Source organism: Branchiostoma belcheri, unplaced genomic scaffold (genome assembly GCF_001625305.1).
Source record: "Branchiostoma belcheri isolate BF01 breed outbred unplaced genomic scaffold, Haploidv18h27 scaffold8, whole genome shotgun sequence".
Lineage (NCBI taxonomy): Eukaryota > Metazoa > Chordata > Leptocardii > Amphioxiformes > Branchiostomatidae > Branchiostoma > Branchiostoma belcheri.
The window spans coordinates 3,246,554-3,270,677 of NW_017804464.1; the positions used below are offsets into that span (position 1 = coordinate 3,246,554).

At 40.9% G+C, this 24,124-nt stretch overlaps 2 protein-coding genes across 2 annotated transcripts; one reads left to right on the forward strand and one right to left on the reverse strand.

The window, feature by feature from the left end:
• Positions 1–202: 202 nt before the first annotated feature.
• LOC109486056 (mucin-2-like) lies at positions 203–7,270 on the forward strand. The gene is made up of 8 exons (XM_019789746.1): positions 203–363; positions 736–1,110; positions 1,354–1,518; positions 2,635–2,654; positions 4,075–4,195; positions 4,764–5,721; positions 6,508–6,654; positions 6,978–7,270. Exons 1-8 carry the CDS (start codon positions 297–299, stop codon positions 6,982–6,984), a joined length of 1,860 nt encoding a protein of 619 aa, XP_019645305.1. The 5' UTR covers positions 203–296; the 3' UTR covers positions 6,985–7,270.
• A 7,655-nt stretch (positions 7,271–14,925) lies between these two features.
• On the reverse strand, positions 14,926–21,803 carry LOC109486422 (fukutin-like). The gene is made up of 10 exons (XM_019790255.1): positions 21,673–21,803; positions 20,404–20,625; positions 20,120–20,179; positions 19,482–19,685; positions 18,882–18,983; positions 18,354–18,532; positions 17,708–17,970; positions 16,792–16,925; positions 16,122–16,246; positions 14,926–15,578 (listed from the first exon to the last, which is right to left on the reverse strand). The coding sequence occupies exons 2-10, from the start codon at positions 20,512–20,514 to the stop codon at positions 15,356–15,358; spliced, it is 1,401 nt and encodes a 466-aa protein (XP_019645814.1). The 5' UTR covers positions 20,515–20,625; positions 21,673–21,803; the 3' UTR covers positions 14,926–15,355.
• Between the last annotated feature and the right edge of the window lie 2,321 nt (positions 21,804–24,124).

The window sequence follows — 24,124 nt, forward strand, 5'->3', positions numbered from 1 at the left end:
CTACATCTTTATAATATTAAATGTGCGGGTACCAGTATTTCTCAGTAATCAGACCTCGACCCACCTAATGTTTACCTTCTGACGTGAATTTTATGAAGTGGTTTACGAATAAAACAGTATGCAGGAGTTGTACCTTAATACTGTTATCTGATTAGTTTTGGTCAACGTTCAGAATATAGTGACTTATTTTTCAACGGCGCGAATAAGCTTGAGTATGGATTACTAGTTACAACAGGACGTACATTCTAGCCTGAAACTTTATTGTCACACTGTTTGGGAAGCTGTTTGTGAGGATCATGTTGGGAAAGTTAAGAGCATTGTCTTTGCTGTACATTGTCTGCTGCGTCTTCAAACTAACAACAGGTGGGTGGAGTTAAGGGTCCTATAGTCAGTTGTGTACATGTGTTTTTCTTGTATTTTGTGGGGCAATCATTGTTCGGTCGTGGAACTTGGAGACTTGGCTTGAGAAGCATGATAGAATGTTGTTTATGCACTGGATAACTTGGCATCGTAGCTTTTCACATGTACATAGCATATACGCATATATTTGTTCTATTAACACACACCCCTCCCCAGCCCAGTGTGATGATACGATATATACGATCCAACGCGTACGTATCTGCAACATATGCTGTGTAGTAACAGTAATACATTGTAGCGGTATCGTATACACGCGTATTTAGCATTTTCCCTAAGTATGACATTCTAAACGCTTGTATGGTGTCCTTTCCCCAGCCCAGTGTGACGGTGGCCCTCCCCTAACCCTGACGGAACAGGGTCCCCGTGAATTCACCACTCCAAACTTCCCAGATGGCTCATATCCCAGAAATACTCGGTGCAGCTGGCTCATCCAGGTCACAAGTGGGACTTTAGAGCTGCAGTTTCCTGACTTTAACTTGCCAGATGAGTTTGTGTTCGGTCTGTGTGGGTTTACCAAAGTAGAGGTGTACGACGGTTCTACTACGTCGTCACCTCTGCTTGGCACGTACTGCACGAACACCCCTCCCCCTGTTTTCACGTCTTCTAGCGGAATCTCCATGTTGATCTCTTTTACCGGAGGGTCGTTTCCAACAAGAGGCCAGGGATTCCGAGCTACGTTTACAATTGCAGGTAAGATTTGGCTCTTTCTAGAATGCGTTTATGGTGTTATTATATGATGAGCACAGTGTATTTCATTTGTCTGTAACAGGTTACAGTCCTTAGCAACGCATGCATAAAAGACAATGTATTTTTCCCTTATGACTAGTATGAGCCCAGGTATACATGTACCATGTTCACCTCTACTTTTACGAGAAGCAGAATTCGAAATGTGATTATTGTTTTTGTCATGCAAAGAACCCCTTAACTTTCCAGGAGGTAACGCAGGGACAGCCGCAATCCCGCTGCTAGGTAGCACCACAGCCGTAAACATGACTACATCACCCCTAATAACAACTATTCCACCAACAACCTCAACTTCTTCCATCGCTACTTTGATCTCCGGGTCCCTGCATTCCTCGACCCTCCTTAGCTCTACAGGTATGTATAAAGTGCCTTTCACTCCGGTACCACACCACCAGCCTTTACCACAAAAATAGTTACAGCCACAAATCCAGAAACTACGAAAAAACTCTTTTACGTCTTCCACGTCGACAGCTGGACTACAATACGACCAAGTGTTCTCTGCCACCGGAGCGTCTGAGGGACCTGACTACTCCAGTACTGGAGGCGACCAAAGCACCTGCAATTGCTGCGACATTCAGTTCGCATTGCACGTCTTTGCCGTTGTTATCAATTTACTTGTTTTCACCTGTTGTATGTTACCAGACATTTTACAAAAATCCCTGTAACAATGGACGTTGGCGTCATATCCTGTCCCCTTTTACTCTCCTGTATCTTCCACTCACTGCTAGTACTTTTACCAACAGCTTTCTAGGCTGCTGCCTTCTGCCACTGAATTAAGAGCTAGCTGGAAATATTTGCGATGACTAAACTAGTTATAATATTAATAGATTTATTATTTAGAAGGCTGAATCAAGATTTAGTGAGGCAATGACCTGCACGAAAGAAGGTGAGTCACAACAATTACCTATTAACTAACATACTCATAGTATGTCTACTCCATCCCTTAAGTCCACAATACCCTCTGGTCACGACGAAAGACCTCTCCAACTAATCACCAACAAGTCGGCAGTGGTTGGGGCGTGGTTGCCAGTCAGATTTGACTCAAATTTAACTCAAATTGCCCAATTAACACAACTTGATTCGATTCAACGGTGTGGAAAGGTAGGCATGGCCTAAATTTGGTCAGACTGCTCACGAGCTTCAGCCAACCTTGGCAGGTTGTTTGGAGTTCGGGGGAAGTTCTGAATGTCTGGCAGGGGCTAAAGGTACGAGTGAATAACCTCATACATGGGTACTTCTTGCAGGTACGCAGTCAATTCTGTAGAACAGGGGCTGGAAAAACTACAAACTTAAGGTAACTGCTGTTCTTTCTGTCTAGCTCCATGATAATTTCCTTAGCCGTCATCTGTTAGATGATTTACATATCATTGTCACAAACTGCATGCTTAACACATACTTTGGTACCACAGTCTTTCAACTTGAAGATATTTCACCTGTACGTCCAGTTAAAAGTATCTATACTGTCTTTAGGCCAGAGGTGGATTATGACGGCATAGACAACCCAGCCCAGCTGAAGTCTGCCCGCCCTGACAGCGCAAATAGTACCCGCACGGCGGAGGGACTCGCGCTGAAGGGATACACCAGATCTGATATTGCCATAACACGTGCAAACATAAGACAAGGGGAAGTGATACACGGAGTGCAAGCTACGTGCACGCACGGGGCTAGGGGAAGGATCACACGAACGTGCCAAGCCCGCGTGTGAAGAAGAATCTCACGCTGTGTTTTTCTTCATTTTCGATACCCCATGTATACCTGCTACATGGGTTCCGGTCTTCACTGAACAAGGAGATAAAACACGAGAAAAAAAATGAAAAAAAGAACAATCACACTGTATTATGCTAGGAAAACACTTGTACATAACTCGAGGGTATCACTGGTTAAAGGTGAACAGCTAAAGGACTATCTGCTTTAGTTTGTTGTTGTCAGTTGTCATGTGTACAGAAGGCGTATATTAGTTTGTGTGTAGTAAAAATTGCATTCTTATCAAAAGAACAGACATTGTGAATGAAGCTGAACGTCTAATATACTTATTGCACACACTGAAGACTAATGCTTATGCGTTTGAATCTGTTCAAGGTTCTGAAACGGTTACAAAATCATTATAGATACGGCATAATTATAATAATTATTCAAACTAGAGAAAACTTAGTATAGACGGCATGTGATGTTACGTGATATATGGATGGACATTATTCGTAATGCCCGAAACTAGACTTCTCTACATACTGTCTTATACTTCGTCTACTCTTGACTTTGTAGACATTTTAATGTACACAATGTGGCCTTGTCCTCTGGCGACAGGACTTTAATATTACACATCAAAGATAAACATGAAGGTATTTCTCAGTAACCAGACGTACCACACGGAGCCGACCTAATGTTTACCTTCTGACGTGAGTTTTATGAAGTGGTTTATAAATAAAACAGTGTGCAGGAGTGCGCGTGTCATGAAAGGGGCGGGGCTGTACCTTGATACTGTTATCTGATTATTTTTGGTCAACGTTCATAATACTGTAACTTGTTTTTCAACGCCAACTAGTTACATGAGGACCTAAATGCTAGTTTGAAAGTTTGTTATTACACTGTTTGGGGAGATTTTTGTGAAGGTCATGAGGGGAAAGTTGAGAATACTGTCTTTGCTGTACGTGGTCTGCTGTGGCCTCAGACTAACAACAGGTGGGTGGAGTTAACGGTCCTTTAAGATCAGTAGGGTACATTTGTTTATCTTTATATCTTTATGTGGAACGAATTCGAACCCTTAGGGTGACAAGCACTGTACGTTAACGTTGTTATTTTGGTCATGATAGCTTGGTACCTTAGTTTCACACTTTAGTACGTAATACGAGTAGTTCATACATGTAACGTATTTGTTCTCCTATTTCTTGACCTAATTTCGCCCCAGCCCAGTGTGACGGTGGCCCTCCCCTAACCCTGGCGGAACAGGGTGTTCAAGAGTTCACTACTCCAAACTTCCCAGACGGCAGATATCCCAGAGATGCCCAGTGCAGCTGGCTCATCCAAGTCACAAGTGGGACGATAGAGTTGCAGTTTCCTGACTTCAATCTGCAAAATGAGTTTGTGTTTGGAAATGCTGCATGTGGGATCATCAAAGTAGATGTGTATGACGGTTCCACTGCATCGTCACCTCTGCTTGGCACGTACTGCACCAAAACCCCTCCCCCTGCAGTCACCTCTTCTAGTGGAATCTCGATGTTGGTGTCTTTTAACGGAGGGGGGTTTCCAGCAAGGGGCCAGGGATTCCGAGCTACGTTTACAGTTACAGGTAAAGAGTTGGCCTTCTCTTGATAGTATGTTTGTTTGAACTATTCTTTATCAATGAGAAGCTCAAATCAGAATGCATTGAGGTCATCGGGAAAGAGGCAAGGTTAAAAAAATATTATTAATATCGACAAGATAAAGATCAAATGTATTTATTGTGCTCTTATGTGATGAGCACGATTTATCCGTAACAGGTTGCATTAGTTAGTAATACATAAAAGACAGAGGATAATTTACCTCAATGGCAACCTCTACCATTAGGAGAAGAAGAAATGTGATGAATGTTTTCTAATGCAAAGATCCCACGTCCGATCCAGGAGGTAACGTAGGGACCACAACACCACTGCTGCCAGACAGCACCACAGCCGCACATATGATTACATCACCCCTAGTCACAACTATCCCACCAACCACCCCAACTTCTTCCACCGCTGCCTCTACAACCCCGGGCCAGACGTCCTCTGAAGCACCTACCACCTCAGTACCAGAGACTACCACAACGACAACTTTTACCACAACAGAACTGACAACTACGACTCCAGAACCTACAACAGACTCTTCTACAACGATAGGAACTACTCAACCAGTGTATACAACCACGACGCAACTAACTGACCCTCCCAGCACAACATTACAGCAAGATACAACCACGCCTCCACCTACAAACTCTAGCCCACAGGATACGACGGCTCTACCCACCACTACTACTCACAGGACAACTTCTAGTCCTCAAGATACAACAAGCGAGACACCACCATTGCCATCTCAAACCCCTACGCAGCGAACCAGCGCTCCCAGCACAACAGTACAGGAAGACACCCCCACACCCCCACCAACAAACTCAAGCCCACAGGATACCACTGCTCAGGCCACCACTTCTACTCAAAAGACAACTTCTAGTCGCCAAGATACCACAAATGAGATGAGATCAACACCATCTCAAACAGGTTTTGCTGTAACAACAAGTAAAACCACGCCAGACAAGTTTGAAACCGGACAGCCCTTCAATGTGTCCACTATCGCCATCAGTACTGTTAACTCAGTGACCGAGACCATGAGACCGATCACAAAATCAACGAGACACCCGGACAACAAACCGGTAACGACAGGGACACCTGGGGACAACGATGAACAAGGTGGCGACGGTGGACTGACGGAAGACCAGATGATCATGTATGCAGCGATAGGGGGCGCTTTGTCTGGACTGCTCTTTGTCGGAGTGGTCGCTGCCGTCTACTTCTGCAAAAGACAAAGACATGGCAGGTTCGACAGAATGTTTGTTATCTTGTAGGAGAAAGGCAAGTATCAGGGGCATGCATTTCTACAGCATGCACTGCCTTGAAGTCTTGCTATAGACCTAGTTCTGTGGTTGCATTTTCTGAATGATTTGATTTTCCTAAAATAAAGTCAGAATTAATCTTTAGAACCAAATGTGTTGCACCATATCTACAAAAACATTGGAGCATTGTTTGGACGCATGAATAACCTCACGTAATTTCTTACAGCTATGCAATCGGATTTCAAGAACTAGAGACGATAGATGGGTACGTCTCGTTGCTTTCTTACTAAAGATGAATTGAAACAATGTCGTTACATTTCGTATAACAGTGTAGTTACTTGCCTCTGATTTGTCATAGATTACTTAATGCAAAAATGCCTTCGTTACCGTTCATTGTGAAGGTGAATCTGTATGTCCTTATGAGTGAGTTTAACGTGTGTTTCCTTTCACAGAGGATTCGGACATGCCATAAACAATCCAATCTACGACAGGTGAGCTGATGACATTATCTTGTTATCTACTCCGTCATTCCACGATCTTACCTGGTCACCTTAAGAACTTGTCACAGAAAAAAATACGCAATGATGTAGTCTGACACAGGGTTTCAACTAAAATTTCAAACACAAGAAACGGTCTGACTTCTACAACAAGCACTTTTGCCGAGTACTTCTTTCAAAGGCATCAGTTCAAAATGTCTTGTGCAGGATGCTTCACACCATTCTTGAGAATGAATTCTAACAACACAGAGGAATCCTGAACCTGAAATATTTGGTCATATCCAGGTCAGACTTGGATGCTAACGGTAGGTACAACCCTGCCTACCTGGAAGCGAGCCGTCCCGACAGCGCCTACCAGTCTCTCCAGGGCTCCCTCCAGGGCTCCCGGGAACCTTCCGTGGACTCTCAACAGGACATGGAGATGGATGTTAAGTAAGAATAGATTTCTAATATTCCGTACAAAACCATAGTTTGGTCAGAAGTCATTTATGAATAATGATTATCATGACAAAATGATTATAATGACGATGACATAAACCTCCATATCATTAATACTGACAGTAGAAACAATGGTGAAGATGATGACAGGGTTATTCAACACTAGTATCATAAAGAAATTAAAATCGAACATTATACTGATTTACTGACTGTAATTATATAGAAGTTCGGGTGTAATGTATAGATGGAATTTCAATTAATTTTCCCTTTGTTACCACTCAATGATAGTTATCATCTGTAATATTTCTCCATTTTAGACTTTAGACGGGTAGCCATCGACGTACACAAACGTGTCAACCTCACGTGCAGTGAAGAGACTCACGTCGTGTAAATATTCACCTACGGTATACCAGAAGTATAGCTCGCTTTCCTTAGAGTTTAGACTTTGTTGTCAATATGACCGTAGAGATATACTCATTTATATGCAGAGAAATGCAGAGAATTAACAGATATTGTTCTTTTGGCTATATTTTACGCGTTACTACAAATTAAAAGCTACAGCATCATTAAACCGTAGGTTTGGTTCCAGAAGTCTCATCCAGTCTTGTATAAATTTTATTGCCAATAAAGAAATGTCTGAAACAGTTCAGATTCGGCTGTTATTGTCTACTAGCTTTGGCATATCACAGATTTAGAAACCTTCAATACTTACGCTGATAAACTCCATCTATTGGCCTCACATTCTATATATCATAGGAGGAGATTCCTATGTCACCATCACCTATCTATAACCACAGGCGCTAGGCCACCGAGTTTTTGTTGAGATCTAACAATACATGTAACGTTACATTGTTTTGTAAACCATTAAATAAAATCCTTATTATTGTTTCGCGCATGTTAGAACATACACTGTGTCTACTCATTCAGCCCGTTGCCATCACGCGCGGCATACAGTGGTCCGTTGAAATATTCCCAAAAATCATACAGTCACATAACACATAACACCGTGAACACGGCCCGTTGAAAGGTTCCCTAGAATCATACGTACACTGAACACGGTCACAAACTGATGAGGATTCCAAAGAACCATACGAACAGATACCGAAGTCTCCCGAAGATTGCCGAGAGCCGAACAGCGACTTCCGAATGCTTCATCTTGGTTAGGTACTTAGTACTAGTATACACTAGTCATCTTTTTGAAGTTATCACCGCTAGCGCTAGCCCCGGCTTGGGGTTCTATCGAGTCGAGCAGCGGTTTTGCGAACGCATTCGAGTTTGCGAAACCTGTTCTATTCCCGTCGGCCTTTGCGCTACCCTGAACGCCAATGTAACAGCTGAGTAATGAGTGTGCTTTTTATTGTATGATTCAGCGGACCAAGTACCCAGCAGTATGTATTATATATGTATGGTTCATTGTACAGAGAATTCTAGGGAAATTTTTCAACGGACCGTGTTCACGGTGTTATGCGATGAGTGTATGATTCTCGGGAATCTTTCGACGGACAGTGTTCACGGTGTTATGTGTTGAGTTCATGACTCTTCGGATCCTTTCAACGGACCGTGTTCATAGTGTTTGTGTTCAGTGTATGATTATCGGGAATCTTAAGCTTGTACGGAGTGCACAGTATACGAGTGTTCATAAAACAAAGCAACAGCGATCTCAACAAAAACTCGGTGGCCTATCGCCCATGCTATAACAAGGTAAAACAAAGGCTGAACGGCATCCAAATACAAGTGTAGGCAAACACACCTGTCCTTGGTGCTGAACGCCATCCAAATATAAGATATATTTATCCTTTGTACCGATCACGTACTCCATCGAAATACATGCAAACGCACACCTCCTTGATCCTAAATCGCTTCAAAATGTAGACAAACATACCCTGTCCTTGGTGCTGAACGCCATCCAAACATAAGAAAATATATTTGCCCTTTGTACTGGTCACGTACACCACCTAAATATAGGCAAATACACCCAAACTTCCTTCTGAATCCCTTCAAAATGTAGCCAAACGGCACCTGTCCTTGGTGCTGAACGCCATCCAAATGTAAGGAAATACAGTGTATATTTGTCCTTTTCATGTACACCAGATAAAATACATGCAAACACACCCATCCTTGAACCTAAATCCCTTCTAAATGTAGACAGATATACCCTGTACTTGGTGCTGAACACTATCAAAATGTAAGAACATAAATACCACCTAAATATAGGCAAACACACACGAACTTCCTGCTGAATCCCGTTGAAATGTATAGAAACGGCATCTGTCCTTGGTGCTGAACGCCATCCACCCCATGCGATTGTTATGCAAAGCGCAGGCCAGTGTAACAGCGCCGCAAGTTGACTAACTTCGGGTCAGTTTTAGTGACTTTTTCGGTGTTCTGGTTGCGTTTTTCGGCTTACAATGAGGGAATAATAGCCCAGACCAGTGACAGGGGGTGAGACGCTAGTTAAACCTAGTCTGGTGACGCCATGGACGGGTGGAAAAACAGGCGGCAGACGGTGGAAGTTTGAAGAGGGAGGGGGGCAGTGCCATGTCTTGCTGAAGTCCACAAAACGACAGGTAACAAAACTTTGTGTGCCCAGTTGTGTCATATTTTTATGTATACATTGTTTTACATGGTTTTAGTTGCCTCTGTACTTACTAAGTCTTTGAATATGTAGCAAACTCTACCTCATTCAGGGGGAAGTTTTCCCCCAGTCTACGTATGTTTGTGTTTTTGAGCAATGGACAAACGATATATATTTGCTATAACATTATGGCAGAAACTAATAGCTGACTGAGATGACAAGTACACTCATTTGCTCCTATCTGCATGTACATCCACACTGTCAACATTCTTCTTTAACACCCAAGTAAACAACAACAAAGCAAAACAACACACCTCACAAAAACAAGTAAATAGTGACAAATTTTATTTCCTGTTGTTTTCCCAAAAACAAAAGATTTCTCCGCTTTTATTCTATTTGTAACCTAACCTTATTAACTGTTTTCTGTGGCTCAGCTTAGCCAGTTTATGTGAAGCAAATGTAGGGAAAAATTAGCATCTGTATTGAAATAAAACACAGTCAAAAAGAACTACATTAGAGTACTGAATACTGAACCTTGTTCCCACAATACCATTCTGAAATGTTTTACCAACTAAAAGTGGCTAGAATTGTTCACCAATGCTATTTTACATCAAAATTTAATGCTGGTACATTATACACACATCCTTGCAGATCAAACAAGCTAATTATCTTATAAAAACATGTCCAAATCTAATATATTTCATAGAATAGTAAAAAGTTCTGTAGTAACTGTTTAGTCCATCCTGGTCTGTCCCACAATCTTTTCACCAGACTATGCTAGTATTGGATGCCATGCTTTTGTACATGTGATTATAGTCCTGTAATTTTGAAACAAGGGCAATTATCATAGGTCTTACTTTTCCCGGCTCAACTATCAATAGATGTGATGTCACATGTAAACACCTTTATTATAGCACATTCACACAAGGTTCAATGTTAACCTACTCCCTGCAACCTAACCCTGTAACCAGTACAAATTGGTTACAAAAGACTTCTTCAGCCAAGAGAAGCATATCTGATAGGTAATTTTTATTTGTTTGATAGTTCATTGTTGGCCTCAGACACTGTTAGTTGAGACCTTAATATGGAATACAGTCAGGTGATAAAGAAGTGGGTAGGTTGTCTTAATATGGTTCATAGATAACATTGTCCACTGTTCCATACTGACTTTCTCCTTTGCCTTCTGCTTTCGGCACCTTATTCACAACTGCATATTCTGGCCCAAGTGCACCTGTTCCCTTCTCGGATTCCTCATTCTTATTTTCTTTGCGTTTGGATTCCTTCTTGACGACTGCGTACTCTGGCTCTTGCGTTGTTTTTGCAGTGACTGGCGTTCCAGTCTTGTCTGCGGTGCTTGCGGTACCGTTGTCCCGAACGGTGCTGTAGTAAATGTCGGTTTGGTTTGGTGGTGGAGCGGGGGCCCGTTTGTCCACTCTACCTCCTGTTGGTGAAGACTGGAGGTCAGGAATCGTGCTGTAGTTCTCATCGTGTTCACTAGGTGGAGCTGTTGGGATGACAGCGGGATCCTGGATTGTGTTGTATGTATTCTCACTATCGTCTTGTTGCTCTTTCCCCAGTTCTCCCATACCAACTTGGTTAGTGTTCTCCTTCAGCTTCGAGGTCATGTTGTCTTGGTTCCTGGCCCTGAATTATAGTAAATACCAACCTGTTACTTTCAACAGCTGAGTTTTTCATGAAACTTTGAAACTTGCAAGTCGCTTGTTTTTAATACTCAGATTGAACAACCATCTAAGAGACAGAATATCTCAAATCTGTTGAAGCCCACACAATCCATACAGAAATGAACATTACTATTGATTAAGTTTTGAATGACGTAATGGCAACCTTAGCACCTTTGAACCTTAGTAAATGGGAATTCTTGGAATTAATACATGATTCAAGTACTTCTGAACTAATGTTTAACCTTAGCCTTCTTCTGCAATAGCAGCACAGTAAGACTGCCAACAGCAGCAAGATGCCAAGAATTGTGCCAACTGCAGCTGCTACTGTGACTATAAGAATAATAGAGCTCAGTTCTAAACAATTTTGCTATAAAATGAATAACAGTTGCAAATTAAGTTTACACAAAATGTGGTATGGACTATGATTTGAATGTACACTGAGCTTTTATTCATATTAATTAATATACATGTAAAATTAGTCATTCTAGCTAGTTATGCATGATCGGCCTTCAGTGTTGCTAATGGCATGGATAGACTTAAATCTCTTTCAACCATATGTCATGGACATGTCCTACATCAGATTTAGTTTTTAACTTGATGCCAATAAGGCAATATGCCATGTTTTATCAATAAATTTGATAAAATTCAGCCTGAACCTGAATAAGTACTGTTGAAATGTTGAAAAAAAGTGAGTCAGGTCACCTACTCACCAATGGGGAACTGAGATTGTTTCTGAGCCCTTGGTGATTGGCCCTTCTGTCCTGTAGTTGTACTGGTAGTACCCTTTGCATTGTTACCTATGGTTCATATGATGAGAAGTATCATTTAATTCATCAATAGCATTCTCTCCTCTTGTCAATATGACATCATTTTTAAAATGGCCACATAAAACAATGCACTAATCATTTCCTTAGGAATTTCAGATTCCATACCTGTATTTGGAGCATCTGTCATTGGTGACATTGATGGTTTAGCCATCGTCTTTTTTGTGGTAGCTGGCACCACTGTAGTTTTGTACTGTTGAGTCCAGTTTGTTAGGCTCAGCATCTTACCTGAGAACATTTAAACCATACTTATCGATTATATTATTAAATGAATTTCTTTTAATTTTTACCAGTATAGTCAAAACTGCCCAAGAATATGACTTAGGGGACCAATAAAATCTATGTACATGTAGACAGGTGAGCACTCAGCAGTTTCAGATCACATACCTGTATTTTGAGCATCTGTCATTGACAACATTGTTAGTTTAGTCATCGTCTTTTTTTGTGTAGCTGGCTCCATCGTCTTTTTTGTTGTAGCTGGCATGGAAGTGGTAGGTGGTATCTTACCTGAAGGTGGCAGTTAAAAAGATTTAAGCCATACAGTCATGTTTATTGAACTGTGTTAATTATGTCAATTTCCTTATCCTTGCATAGTATGGATCCAATATATTCAATTTTCTTTTCCTCATGTTGCTCCTTCTCCTTCTTCTCCTGCTATTTTGCTAAATGGCTTCCTCTGAGCTTCTTAATTTTTGTGCCAAATGACCTGAAATTTGGTATGGATGCATGTCTTATGGCCAAATAACCCAGGCATTTTTCATCTTTATATACAGGCTAGCGCTTTTAGAAATTGTTTATTTTGTGGACATTTTAAAAACTTTGGTAACTACATTGTATAAGATATATATGCATGTGAGCAGCATACACAAAATACATAATTTTTGGTATATAACTTAAGTTACACATACATAATGTCCAAACTCCTGGCTGCAAAATTGTTTATTTTGTGGACATTTTAAAACCTTTGGTAACTACATTGTATAAGATATATATGCATGTGAGCAGCATACACAAAATACATAATTTTTGGTATATAACTTAAGTTACACATACATAATGTCCAAACTCCTGGCTGCAAAATTGGCTACAATAGCAGGCAGTAAGTTTTATGATACCAATATGACTCAAAATTGCCTAATAGTGTGCATGCAAAAATGCAACACAACATATTTACAAAATATAATTTTATGTACAATGTACTACACAACAGTCAGTAAGTGAGAATTAAAAAAAATACCTTACCATTGCAATTGGCTTGTGCAGTCCTATGATTGTTAGGACAGCTTACAGAGTCTGTGCCACACTTGCTCAGTATAGTATCATCTGAAAAATACAAGAGGAGGACAAAAACTTAGTGTTGAGAAAAGAATTTTGAATGGAAAATGTAAGAAATAGTTTTTGTTTTGGTGCAAGTGAATATATTCGACAATGTTATTACCATTGTATGAAAATGGTTCATATTATGCTGTTCCATCCTACAAAGACTAATGAATTGTTGATGTGTAAATTTAATTACAGATAATAAACAGATATAAAGTGTGGTAATAATAAATGGTGCTTAAAGTTTATCAAACACACCTTTTTTGGCAGCCAAATCAGTCAATTAATCATTATGTTCGGTCACTGTTTTTGGACAAAGTACCACTGGAAAATATATATATGTACCTCCATTGCAGTTGAATTTCCAACGAAGAAAAGGTAGACCCCCACGTCCAATATTCCAGTTCACCTTTTGCCCCATAGAATATCCAAGCTCACGACAAGCTGCTCTTGAGTCATCATCATTCCAGTTCTTCGCACAGACTGCATACCAGCTCCCGTTCATCTGTACATCTACTGGACCTATACGTCCTCCCCATCTTAAGCGAACATCTGTTGGCATTATTGTTTTCAAATATGAATAATCCTTTGCTGACATTTTCCCCCATAGCATCACAATGTCAAAATATGCAAAACTTATTTAGTGTTTCTAAGTCAAATGTTATCATTCTTGTTTTTAGTAAAATACAGGAGGAATTACAACAGATATACAAAGCATTAACAGTGGTAATGTTTTGGCTCAGGCTTGCTTAATTGCAATCCTGGTTAACGTAGTATTACAGACTCCAAAAATTTATTTTTATTAAACCGTACAGTAACTACCTGGCATACTGTACCATCTTATCTATTATTATTAGTAAGTTATTGTACATACAGGTACAATGTGAGCATTCAGGAAGTAAATTCCTACAAAAATAAACTGCGGCCATTTCCAAAGTAAATCTAACACATATAAAGATTTAAGGCAGACCATGGGTCCAAACTGACCTTGTATAACCAGATTCCCCATGACACAGTACTGGAACTGTACAGTCAACATTAAAACCATCCACACAAGGTAGAAGCAGTGTTGAAGGGCCATTTTGGCTGTAGCCTGGTCAGGTAAGGACACAGGTACACAGGAACAACAAACCTTGGATGTGATTGGTCACATGTAGGACTGAGATCACCAAGGTCTGACAAACACTATTGTTCCCAAGTTGCCTGGGGCTGCTTGTGACAGAACAGAGTGGTACTGCAACTTAGATAGGGTAGTGTTGTTCTGCTTAAGGGGATTTCAATAAATTACAACAATTCTAGGGTAAAAACCAAGGCAGGCACTACAATATATATGACCTTGAAGGACCTTAAACTGTGTTCACAAGCAATAAGGACAAAATATTCACACCCCAGGTAAATGTATTGATAGATAGATAGCTCCTCCCATTGTGTTATGATTGACAGCTCCTCCCCTTGTATGTTATGGTTGACTGTTAGCTCCTCCTCTTGTATATTATGATTGAGTTAGCTCCTCCTCTTGTATATTATGATTGAGTTATAATTAGCTCCTCCTCTTATTATGATTGACAGTTTGCTCATCCCCTTGATTGACAGTTAGTTCCTCCTCTTGTACTTTATGATTGACAGTTTATTCTTTTTATTTTTAGACCATTGCTGGAACCAAAGTACAGTCAGACATTGAGTTCATTGCATATTACTTTGTATCATTTTGAGGGAAAGAAACGCAATATAGAGCTCTAGGAAATTAATTTCTGATGCAAACTAAATACATTCATAATCTTATGTAATAAATAAGCCACTGATTTGTAAACACCACCACACAAAATGCCTTTTTTACCTTTTATTGCTAATATAGCCCTTTCAAAATGTACAACATACAGTTTATTAGAGTGTTACCTGACAAGTTGACAAGGAAGAATTCAGTTCTAGCCTGAGTGTCAATCTTTTAGGCTTACGTCCACTCCCCATGATTTGCTAAAACAAAAAGCTAAAAGGGCCGACACTAAGCTGGCTAGTTCAGTTCTTTACCAGAGCAGCATCTAAACATGAACTGCACTTGCAAGTAACTACAAGTCGAATAGCAATTCTATTATGTATCTTATCTATCTTATGGCTTTACAAATACTTGGAAAACACTCTAACTTATCAATATCTTAATCAATAGTCATTTCTTTTTCAACACTATGAAACTGATGGTAGAACTAGGAGGGATTTCGTTCCATAATATACATATGTACAATTATCTGGCATGGCAAGAAATCCTTAGGCAAGTGCTGGCAGAAAGTTCTATGCTGTCATCTAACGTCAAACAGCTGTATCACTTCTGGCCATTCCTCTTCTGGCCACTGTCCATTTGGCTGAACGTTGGGCGGACTGTTTTTCCAGTCCCACTGCTTAACCGGTTCATACCAGTTGGTTCCATAGTTTGCCTGGACGTACTTAAGTGTCTGGCACGGCACCCGAACCTTCATGTCCAGAAACTCTGTCCAGCAAAGGGTGAACCTGGGGAATATGTATCTGCAAAATGAAGAAAGAAAATGCGAAAACTTAGTAATGCTCTATGCTTTTTCAGATATGTTCCCTTTTAAGAACTGCAACACCAACCCAAACATGTAACAACTACATACGTCGATGAAGGTTAGACATCCAGGTAATACGATACGCCAAAAACAGTTAACATTTTTCAAAATCATATCCAGTTGCTTGAGTAACTGTTTTTGGCATAACAACTACATACATTACAACCAGATCCATACATGCTCTTCTATCTTAAATGAATCACAACTTTATTGCAAATCTATGCCTGAGGGCTAACTGCAAGTTCAGTGGAGTATGAAATGCTGATGTTTTGCAAAGTACATGTATATGAATTGGGATGTGCTAGTAGAAATGCAGTTTTTTGTAGGCTGGAAAGATATATAAAGCTGGCCATGGGAGACATTTTCGTAAGTAGTTTAGCAGCAAAATAAAGTCATCTCTTGCCAAAACATCTGCCTGTGGCTCATCAGACAGGATTTCTTAACAACTTTCCTTATCTTTTTAAAAAGAATGTAAACTTACTTGAACTTCTTGCCAGTGCGAGCCTGTGTCCCACCATTCCACATGATGTCATCTTCCTCGTAGAAGAAGAAAATGTCCAGTTTGACATCTCCTGACTGAAAGGACAGCTCAAAACTGTCCTCCACCTGAGAGAGAAATGGTGATAGCATCAGATACTGTAATTATGTTTACCAAAGGAAAACATTGTTTTTGCTCTGTTTCTTCTCCTGTTCCAAACAATGACCTGTGACCTGGTCAATGACATGAACCAGACTGTCTCTCACCATGGTAACTGGTGTTGGGTTACATATGTTGCAATTTTATAGAAGGAGGGATTTAGACTCCTGATTTAGACTGCTGATGTATGAAAGTGTTTGAGTAAGAATTAACAGAGCAGACCATATGCGAAAGGTAAACATTATGCATTTGCTTTGCAAATGTTACCTTTCTAGTTCCTTATTTTTTCCATGGAAGAAAAATAAGATTCTACTGTCTAGTGCTGATGATGATTGTTTGATATACCATGCTCTTTTTGTTCAGTCATTTCCAACCTTCTTGACCACTTAAATTTCAAAATGAAGGCAATTTTTTTTACCATGTTTTGTTTACTCACACAGTTTTGCAGTGCCAAGGGATGTTGTCATCATATAAACAAATCAGTATGGCCTAATAAGAAGAAACGAAACCTCACCTTCCCAAACCTGTGTTTGAGAGACAGACCAGCAGCCTGGAATGCTGGGATCAGTGTGTCCCTGTAATCCTTGATCCAGATCCCAAAATCCATATCTTTACTGTGAGGGATGATCCCACACTGTCTGAACCAACCTGGGGAAGATACATACAGGTAGAGCACATTTGATATTGCTTTTAATTCTATTTTTCACTCAGGAAGATTCTTTTACTTTGAATACTTCTATATAGTATTGCACCAGCCATGTGTTAAACATGTTGTGTTGTTGCTTTATTTTGATTTCTCACTCCTTCTGAATTTGTCCTTATCAATTCAATTGTGTTCTTATTGTTCTCATTTTGTATGATAGCCTTTTTTTTTTTCAATAGAAGTGAGCAAAACAATACCTACAACTACCCTAGTACAGCACATCAGCAAAACCTGTTGCACCTGTACAAAGCCCAGAACATAGTGTGCATAGTACTTCTACAGAACATATAGTCGTTTTCGTGTGTCCAAGGATTATATCCTTAGAGGTATATAGATATCCAAGCTTATATCCTTGGAGATGTCTATAGTTTCCAAATGTCATGTCAGGAAAGATGCAAGAGACAAAATTCTGATGCACTGTTGACCAAACATCCATCCATGGCTTCACACAGATGTAGTACATTCTTCCAACATGCTCCCTCATACCAGCACGTCAGCAGAACATACTGCACCTGCACGAAACCCATAATGTATTGTGCATAGCACTACAGCAGAATGTCTCACAAGGTCGCATTCGCGCATATACATTGTACATTTGTATAAGGATCCCGTCTGTAGTTTCCAAATATTGTACATGTATTGGGAAAGATATCGTAAAATTCTGATACAACGCTGAAAATTGGGGTTTTGCGCAGGCGCAGTACATTCTGCTGACATGTTTACCCACCTAAACATGTCCCACTGCTCATCCAGAACCGTACACCTATCCTATCCAGCACTGCCTTGCCCTGAGACAACAGACTCCTGGCTTTCCCTACAAACTCCACATCCTCCACAGTCTGGTCGGACCCGTACGATGTCTGGAACTTCCTGGCCTGCTCATAGTCACACTCCAGGAACCTGGACTGTGGAATCTGCTGAAGGAAAGCTGCTGGGTCCTTAGGAATGTTGAGTTTTACACCATCCAGTTTGGTAGGTATTATCTCCATTCTGTAATGTAAACATACATGTTGTAGTTTATGGTGAACGTATCAAGAATATAGTGTTGACACCAGATTAACCACTATTTCCAAAGATACCGGTAGCAACAAAGTAGATAAAAGGTTTTATAGATGAGATGCTTTCTCAAGAAAGCAACAATTCATTTCCAGTAGGGTTCAATGTAAAGAAAAAAAAAGACTAGAGTATTGAATATTGACTGTGGAAATTATGGTTTTCAAGCCCAAAAACTGCATTGGACACCTTGAAAGCTTTCACGGGTTAGGTACAAAATGAAGTGTTTGATTTAACTATAGTCAAATATAACTTTATTGCACAACAGTTGTACAGGCTACAAAGTATGGCATCTACTAGTACATATGATTGACACTTACTTGTCATATGCCCCCTCATACTGCCCAAACTGTAGTTCCCTGTCTCCTACGAGTGATGTCCACTTCTGTGTGTTCTCTGGTTCCACCGCAGCATGCCACAGAAACTTCCCCGGTCGCTCGTACAACACAACAATGTGGATAACAGAGTCCTGCCTTCTGAACAACATGTGATGTGGTACCTAGGTAGGGAAACAGTATTCATTCTTTAGATATGCCAACTACTAGGCAGAATTGGCAGTCTTACACTGGGTGCCGTCCTCTGTAGTTACCAATAGGGAGCTAGCAGTAACTACGGAGGATAGCAGTCTAGGCAGTATGAGCTTATTAAGTGATGGACAATGCATTTGGACAATGCACATAGGAATGTCTCTTTTTTCTTTTTTAAAAGTGTGCTTCGTGGTTTCTCAATGTACTAAATATGAGAGCATGACACCCATCCACAATACTACACTTTCACTCCATCAACTACCAGTGTGAAGATTGGGATAGAGAATGCTTGACTTTGAAGATGCCCCCTCCCCACCTGACCTTGCCAGCTGCCATGGATGCCACACTTGCCAGTCTGGGGTCGTGACCTTCAGTGATGACATACTGGAAACCATCAGCATGGAGACTCTGCAACAGGTCAGGCTGAAAAACATGGTGAACATAATAAGTCATCACAATTTTGCAGTTTTGGTTATCATTCTAGTTAGTTTTATGTTTGCCCCCTGCAGTGAAAAGGTAACACAAATCTAACTAGGATGGTACCCAGTGTTATCAGGGCTCAAAAGACCACCTGTGTATGCAGGTTAGTGCAGATAAAATTGGAGCTGTGCAAGTATTTCTGATGTCTACCTGCACCTAACCTGCACCAGTCTATGAACTGGGTTCATATATACATGTGGATGTGGATTTTTATTTGCTGCATTGACGATTACCATCTATGAAGTATAAAACTTTAAAAGATATAATGGCAATGGCTTCTGAATAGTTTCTAGTATGACCCATATTTCCTAAATTCTGAGGGGTGCAGGTAAAATTTGTCTCACTTGTGCAGGTAATTTCAAGACAAATGTATTTTAAGCCCGAGTTAGCAAGCTTAAGAAACAATATCAAACCAAAGCTATCTTTACTTCCAGAACCTACCTTGAGTTTTATATGAGAATCCCCCAGCAGTCCCAGTGTGATGACTCCCTGAGAACTACACAGATATCTACAGTGTTGTGTGCCTCTCCTGTCATCTGCTGCACCATGTGAAGAGTTCCTCACAGCAGACAGTACAGCAGGGTCCATCAGGAACAGTGGCAGGTCGGCCTGGGAGGTGTGCTTTACAAACAATTTCAGGGTCTCCTGGTGGAATAAAAACTGCAGGTAAACTCACTGATATGCTTTTACTTCTAAGCAGCTTTCTTGTTTCAGCCGATACAAATGTACTAGAAAGGGATTCAGAGATCATGGACCTCTAACATTATTTACTTAATACATGTAGTAGCCAACTGCCCATTCTGAAGCATTATAAGGCCACAAACTATGTTCTCTCCATCTGATAAAGTCCTGGGCCCTCTACTATTAGTTACTGCTAAGGCATAAAAGTTTCCTTTCTGGGTCATCTACTGTACTAAATGCAGTTAGGTGTGCAAATGTTAGATGTAACAGGTCGTTAAGTGTAATACTACTACCACCTGCTGCAATGCTGGTATTTTTGTCAAAAGGCAGTTATACAGATACACACAGACTTGAGCAATGTGAACATTAAAATTTATCAGTAAGGTACTGTCACTCACCTGAGCATGCTTGTTGCCAGGGTTGAGCCACTTGTTCACCATTCCTTGAAAGGCACTGCCCTAATATGTCAGAAAAAGTTGAAAAACCTTAAATCCTGTACTATTATAATCTTTTGTTAAGAAAAACAATTATATCAAGTATAGTGTTATAGTACTTATACAGTTCCATGCTATTTTATACTTGTTTTATCCATCTATCGCCTTTTGAAACCATAACTAAACACTCTCCGAGGTTATTGTAAATAACATTATAACAATTCATAAATATATGAAATTACACTTACCTGAAACTGCGGGTTGCTGTGGATGAACCATATTTGGAAGATGAGTGAGAGAGTACTGGCGATGAGCAGGAAGATAAAACATCGCTGGTACCTCCTCCTCCACACACACATGCAGACTGCACACAGGGACTGGGAACTTCACTCAAGAGCCTGGCCTGCTGTCTTCTGGGAAGGAATGGGATGATTCTAAGGACTGTCTCACATTCTAGATGTGCCTTGATACTGTGGTAGATAAAGGATATATGTTATACTCTAGTAATTGTAACAATCCAATATTCTTGTCTGTAGTAGTCCCCCTTCAAGGCATACAATGTGATTTCAGGGCAGCAAAACTGGAAATATTCTGAATAAGGCAATCTTTGTGAAGTATTGACACATACTGCTTCACATCAGCACATTTGAGTAAGCACGTCATACTTTGGGCTTTTAAAACTGCAGAAACAAATCCTTTATCTTCCAGGTGGTACCCTAAAAATCAGCCCAGGGCCCTTCCAGTAACCATTTTCCATCAGAATTTTGGGAATTTTTGCTCCATGAGGGTCAATATACATTGGGACAGTGTGGTTTCAACTCAGTATGTAGATAAGTGACTAGAATATTAGCTTTGAAAAATTGGGTTTCCAAGCCCTGAAAACTGCACTGGATGCCTTCAAGGGAATGGTAGAACCCGCCACCCCCGGTGGTGAGTAGGCTAGTCCAGTGAACCAGATCAGTCTAGCACATGGTATGAGAAATTACGACTCCACATCTAGCCCATGGCATCTCTGAGTCTCATCTTCCTTTGATAAACCTTCAGGCAGGCGGACAGAGCAAGGACTGGCTCATTACACTGGTGACAGCGTCGGCATAATCTGGACCCAGCCAGGAAATCGGTAAGCCTTGAGTTGTGATATTGTTAACATGTGCACCCCACTCCAGCCTGCTTGTCAAATTATTTGACGCCCATAGTATACGAGTGGGTTTTTTTGTAACACTCATGTAATGATGTATGATGATGTACGTATGCAACAACACACGTCATTTAAAGTTCAGTACGTTCATACAGACTACTATACAGACCTATGTTCACCCAAATTAAGCTCCACAAGCTTACAAGTAAAGGCTTTCAGGAGAAAGCTGCATGCATTTTCCTAGCCCTCTGTTTTTACTCCAAAACCTGCATAGCAACTTGGTGTGCAAGAGACGTGGCACCGTGCCCCCACCCCCAGTATAAAACATTGCAGCGAAACAAAACAACGCAAAAGAATTACATAAAAACCTCAGGGTTACCTTAATCAGACATGCTGGCTAGAGTTTGCAGAAGTTGGGGGACGAGGACAATTGTTCTGCCGAATACTGGGATAAAAACGGGGAAGATCAGAAGAAAGTTGCGAAAAAACAGCCTACCGTCGCCATTTTGAATATAGATTAGTACACTTATAAAATGGGGGTGTTAAAAAGCTACTATACACCGCTATTTTACATAAAAATATGATTTATGTAGCGTGAAGCAGATCAACATTGTTAAATTTGTTACTTAGAAATATTTACAATCTTTTTCTAAATATTTAACTTCCTTACTTGAAATATTTTGTTATTCTCAGTTCCCCCCCCGTTCAATAGTGGTTTCGTTCAAGCTATGAAAGTTAATACGAACTGCCACCTGACGAGAAGACTTCAAACTGCATTGCCACGTTCTCCCGACCTCTTGACTGAGTACTAGTAACATCCCTGTCTAAAAGACAGGGAAAGTGTTTTGCTAATTGCCTAGGTATATCAAGTGTAAACACCTTTCTTCTTGACTTGAAAAATGCTTAAAAATCAAATGGGTCATTCTGATCATCAGAATATATCAAACATCCCTTGGTACTCACCTCCTAAGTATTGTCTTCTAATAGATACACAGAGAAAAGAGTGAGAGAAAGAGTGAGATAGAGAGAGGGGAGGGAAGAAAGGGGCGGAGATATGTGGAAGGAAAGAGAGAAGGAGATAAACAGATCTAGACAGGAAGAGAGAAAGAAAAGGGTGAGAACTGGATGCCGTCATGGCGGCTTACGTGAGTTCCATTTGCCGATGACGCGCTCTCCAGTTCCGGCGGGCACAATGCGGAGATTCCAGCGATGACAGAGGAGCTCACGACCAAGGATTTACCGGGACAATGGCGCGGGTTTCCCTTACACGGTGGAACACACGTACTGCACTGTTTCAGTACGGGTTACTCACATGTACGGAAGGGTGTAGGGTTCTTGTTCTTAGAAGTCGTGGAGAAAAGTGAACTCTCTACAATTAAAGGTGAACAAACATCAGTCTTCACAGTTCCCTTATGTGACCCAAAACATGCAAGTGGTTCGTATGAGCCTTGTTTTGAGAATTTTGGAAATTGATGTGAGTTTATCATGAGTTTAAATGATCAACATTTGTAGCATTGAAAACAAGACAAAGCAACACAATATAGTCAACCAGACGCACTGCAGAAACTTTTTTGCCAAGTTCACTCAACTTTGTCGCACTTATTTCATTTCTATCTCTTCCTTATGGTTTTGTGAGAGTAGTTGGTATGTCAAACGTCTGGTTCTCAGAGTAGGAAATGAAGTTAAACGTCGCCTGCTCCACCTGTCACTCAACGCACGAGTTCGGAATGCATTGTGGGTCAAGGTTACGTCAGAAGACACTTGTCTTTCACCCTGTCTGTTATTGTGGGACGTTCCCGGCATTTTTCAGCGATAGACGGTAACCCAAGCCGATAATTGGTCAAGCCGAAATGTCACCGGCCCCGCCGGCGAGTGAAGGGCGCACATCCCGCCGATATAGTCGGAATTCCGCGTCAACTAAAAGCGACGTACGTCAAGCATAGCCTCCACCAGGCCTTCCTACTGGGGTTCGGATCTTAGAATTCGGTAATAAGTTGACTTTAGGTGAAAACTGAAGTAAATTTCGCAGTTAATATCGCGGGAAAATCAACAGTACGTTGGCTTAACTCCCTAAGTCAATTATTCTCCCTATTGGCTAAATTTTACTTTTTTTGAACCCACGTTGTTAGTCTGGTCGAGGCTACGTCAAGCATTAAGAACGACGAAAGGAACAGGCCTCGAAATTAAATTTTCTTCCTATTTTCGACCCCAGCACCGTCCCAAAAATAAGATTTCAATTGTCCCGAAGTGAGGATGAACTGTCCCAAGTATTGTATGACTTCAACATGAAGTCAACTTTATTTTGCTTATGTTCACTCCCAGGCGCACTGTAATTGCAAAGTAGACAGAAAATTCGGGGGGACTTTTTTTCTGATCCAAAGGCCGGGACGTATGCCTCATAAACAAATGAAGGGCTGACATTACGATGTTGATTATTTTTTCTATTGTCCCAAAAATGTCCCAAAGTGTCTTTTTAGTTGTCCCAGCCTACATTTTAGTGGTCCGTGGCCATTGGACCACCTTTAATTTCGAGCCCTGAAGGGAGCACTTTTACTGGTCTTCTGTGAGCGCATCATTGCTGAGCATGTTTAATGTTGTGTGGCGAGGATGAATGGAAGTGGAAAATGTTATGACAAGGGCCATATGTCGCCGTCCCGCCGGCGCTGGACCATTCTAGTCAGCGCCGGTTCTGAGGGGATCTGCAGACGACGTTTTTGTGTCGGCTACGTGCGGTTTCCACAGCGTGTCAGTTTAGCGCGCGGTATGAATACCGGAAAAGGAAATTGCGAACAGTTTAGGGAAGGAGGGATGTCGTTTGGGACTCTCAGAGG

What these genes read in the sequence shown, in the direction of transcription:
- LOC109486056 (XM_019789746.1), top strand. Translation starts at nt 297, where the DNA reads ATGTTGGGAAAGTTAAGAGCATTGTCTTTGCTGTACATTGTCTGCTGC. An exon ending in CGTCTTCAAACTAACAACAG is followed by an intron (nt 364 to 735) that starts GTGGGTGGAGTT and finishes TCCTTTCCCCAG; the next exon opens with CCCAGTGTGACGGTGGCCCT. An exon ending in CTGGCTCATCCAAGTCACAA is followed by an intron (nt 4,196 to 4,763) that starts GTGGGACGATAG and finishes CGTCCGATCCAG; the next exon opens with GAGGTAACGTAGGGACCACA.
- LOC109486422 (XM_019790255.1), bottom strand. Translation starts at nt 20,514, where the DNA reads ATGTGTGTGTGGAGGAGGAGGTACCAGCGATGTTTTATCTTCCTGCTC. An exon ending in CATCCATGGCAGCTGGCAAG is followed by an intron (nt 18,533 to 18,881) that starts GTCAGGTGGGGA and finishes TTCCCTACCTAG; the next exon opens with GTACCACATCACATGTTGTT. An exon ending in TATGAGGGGGCATATGACAA is followed by an intron (nt 17,971 to 18,353) that starts GTAAGTGTCAAT and finishes TTTACATTACAG; the next exon opens with AATGGAGATAATACCTACCA.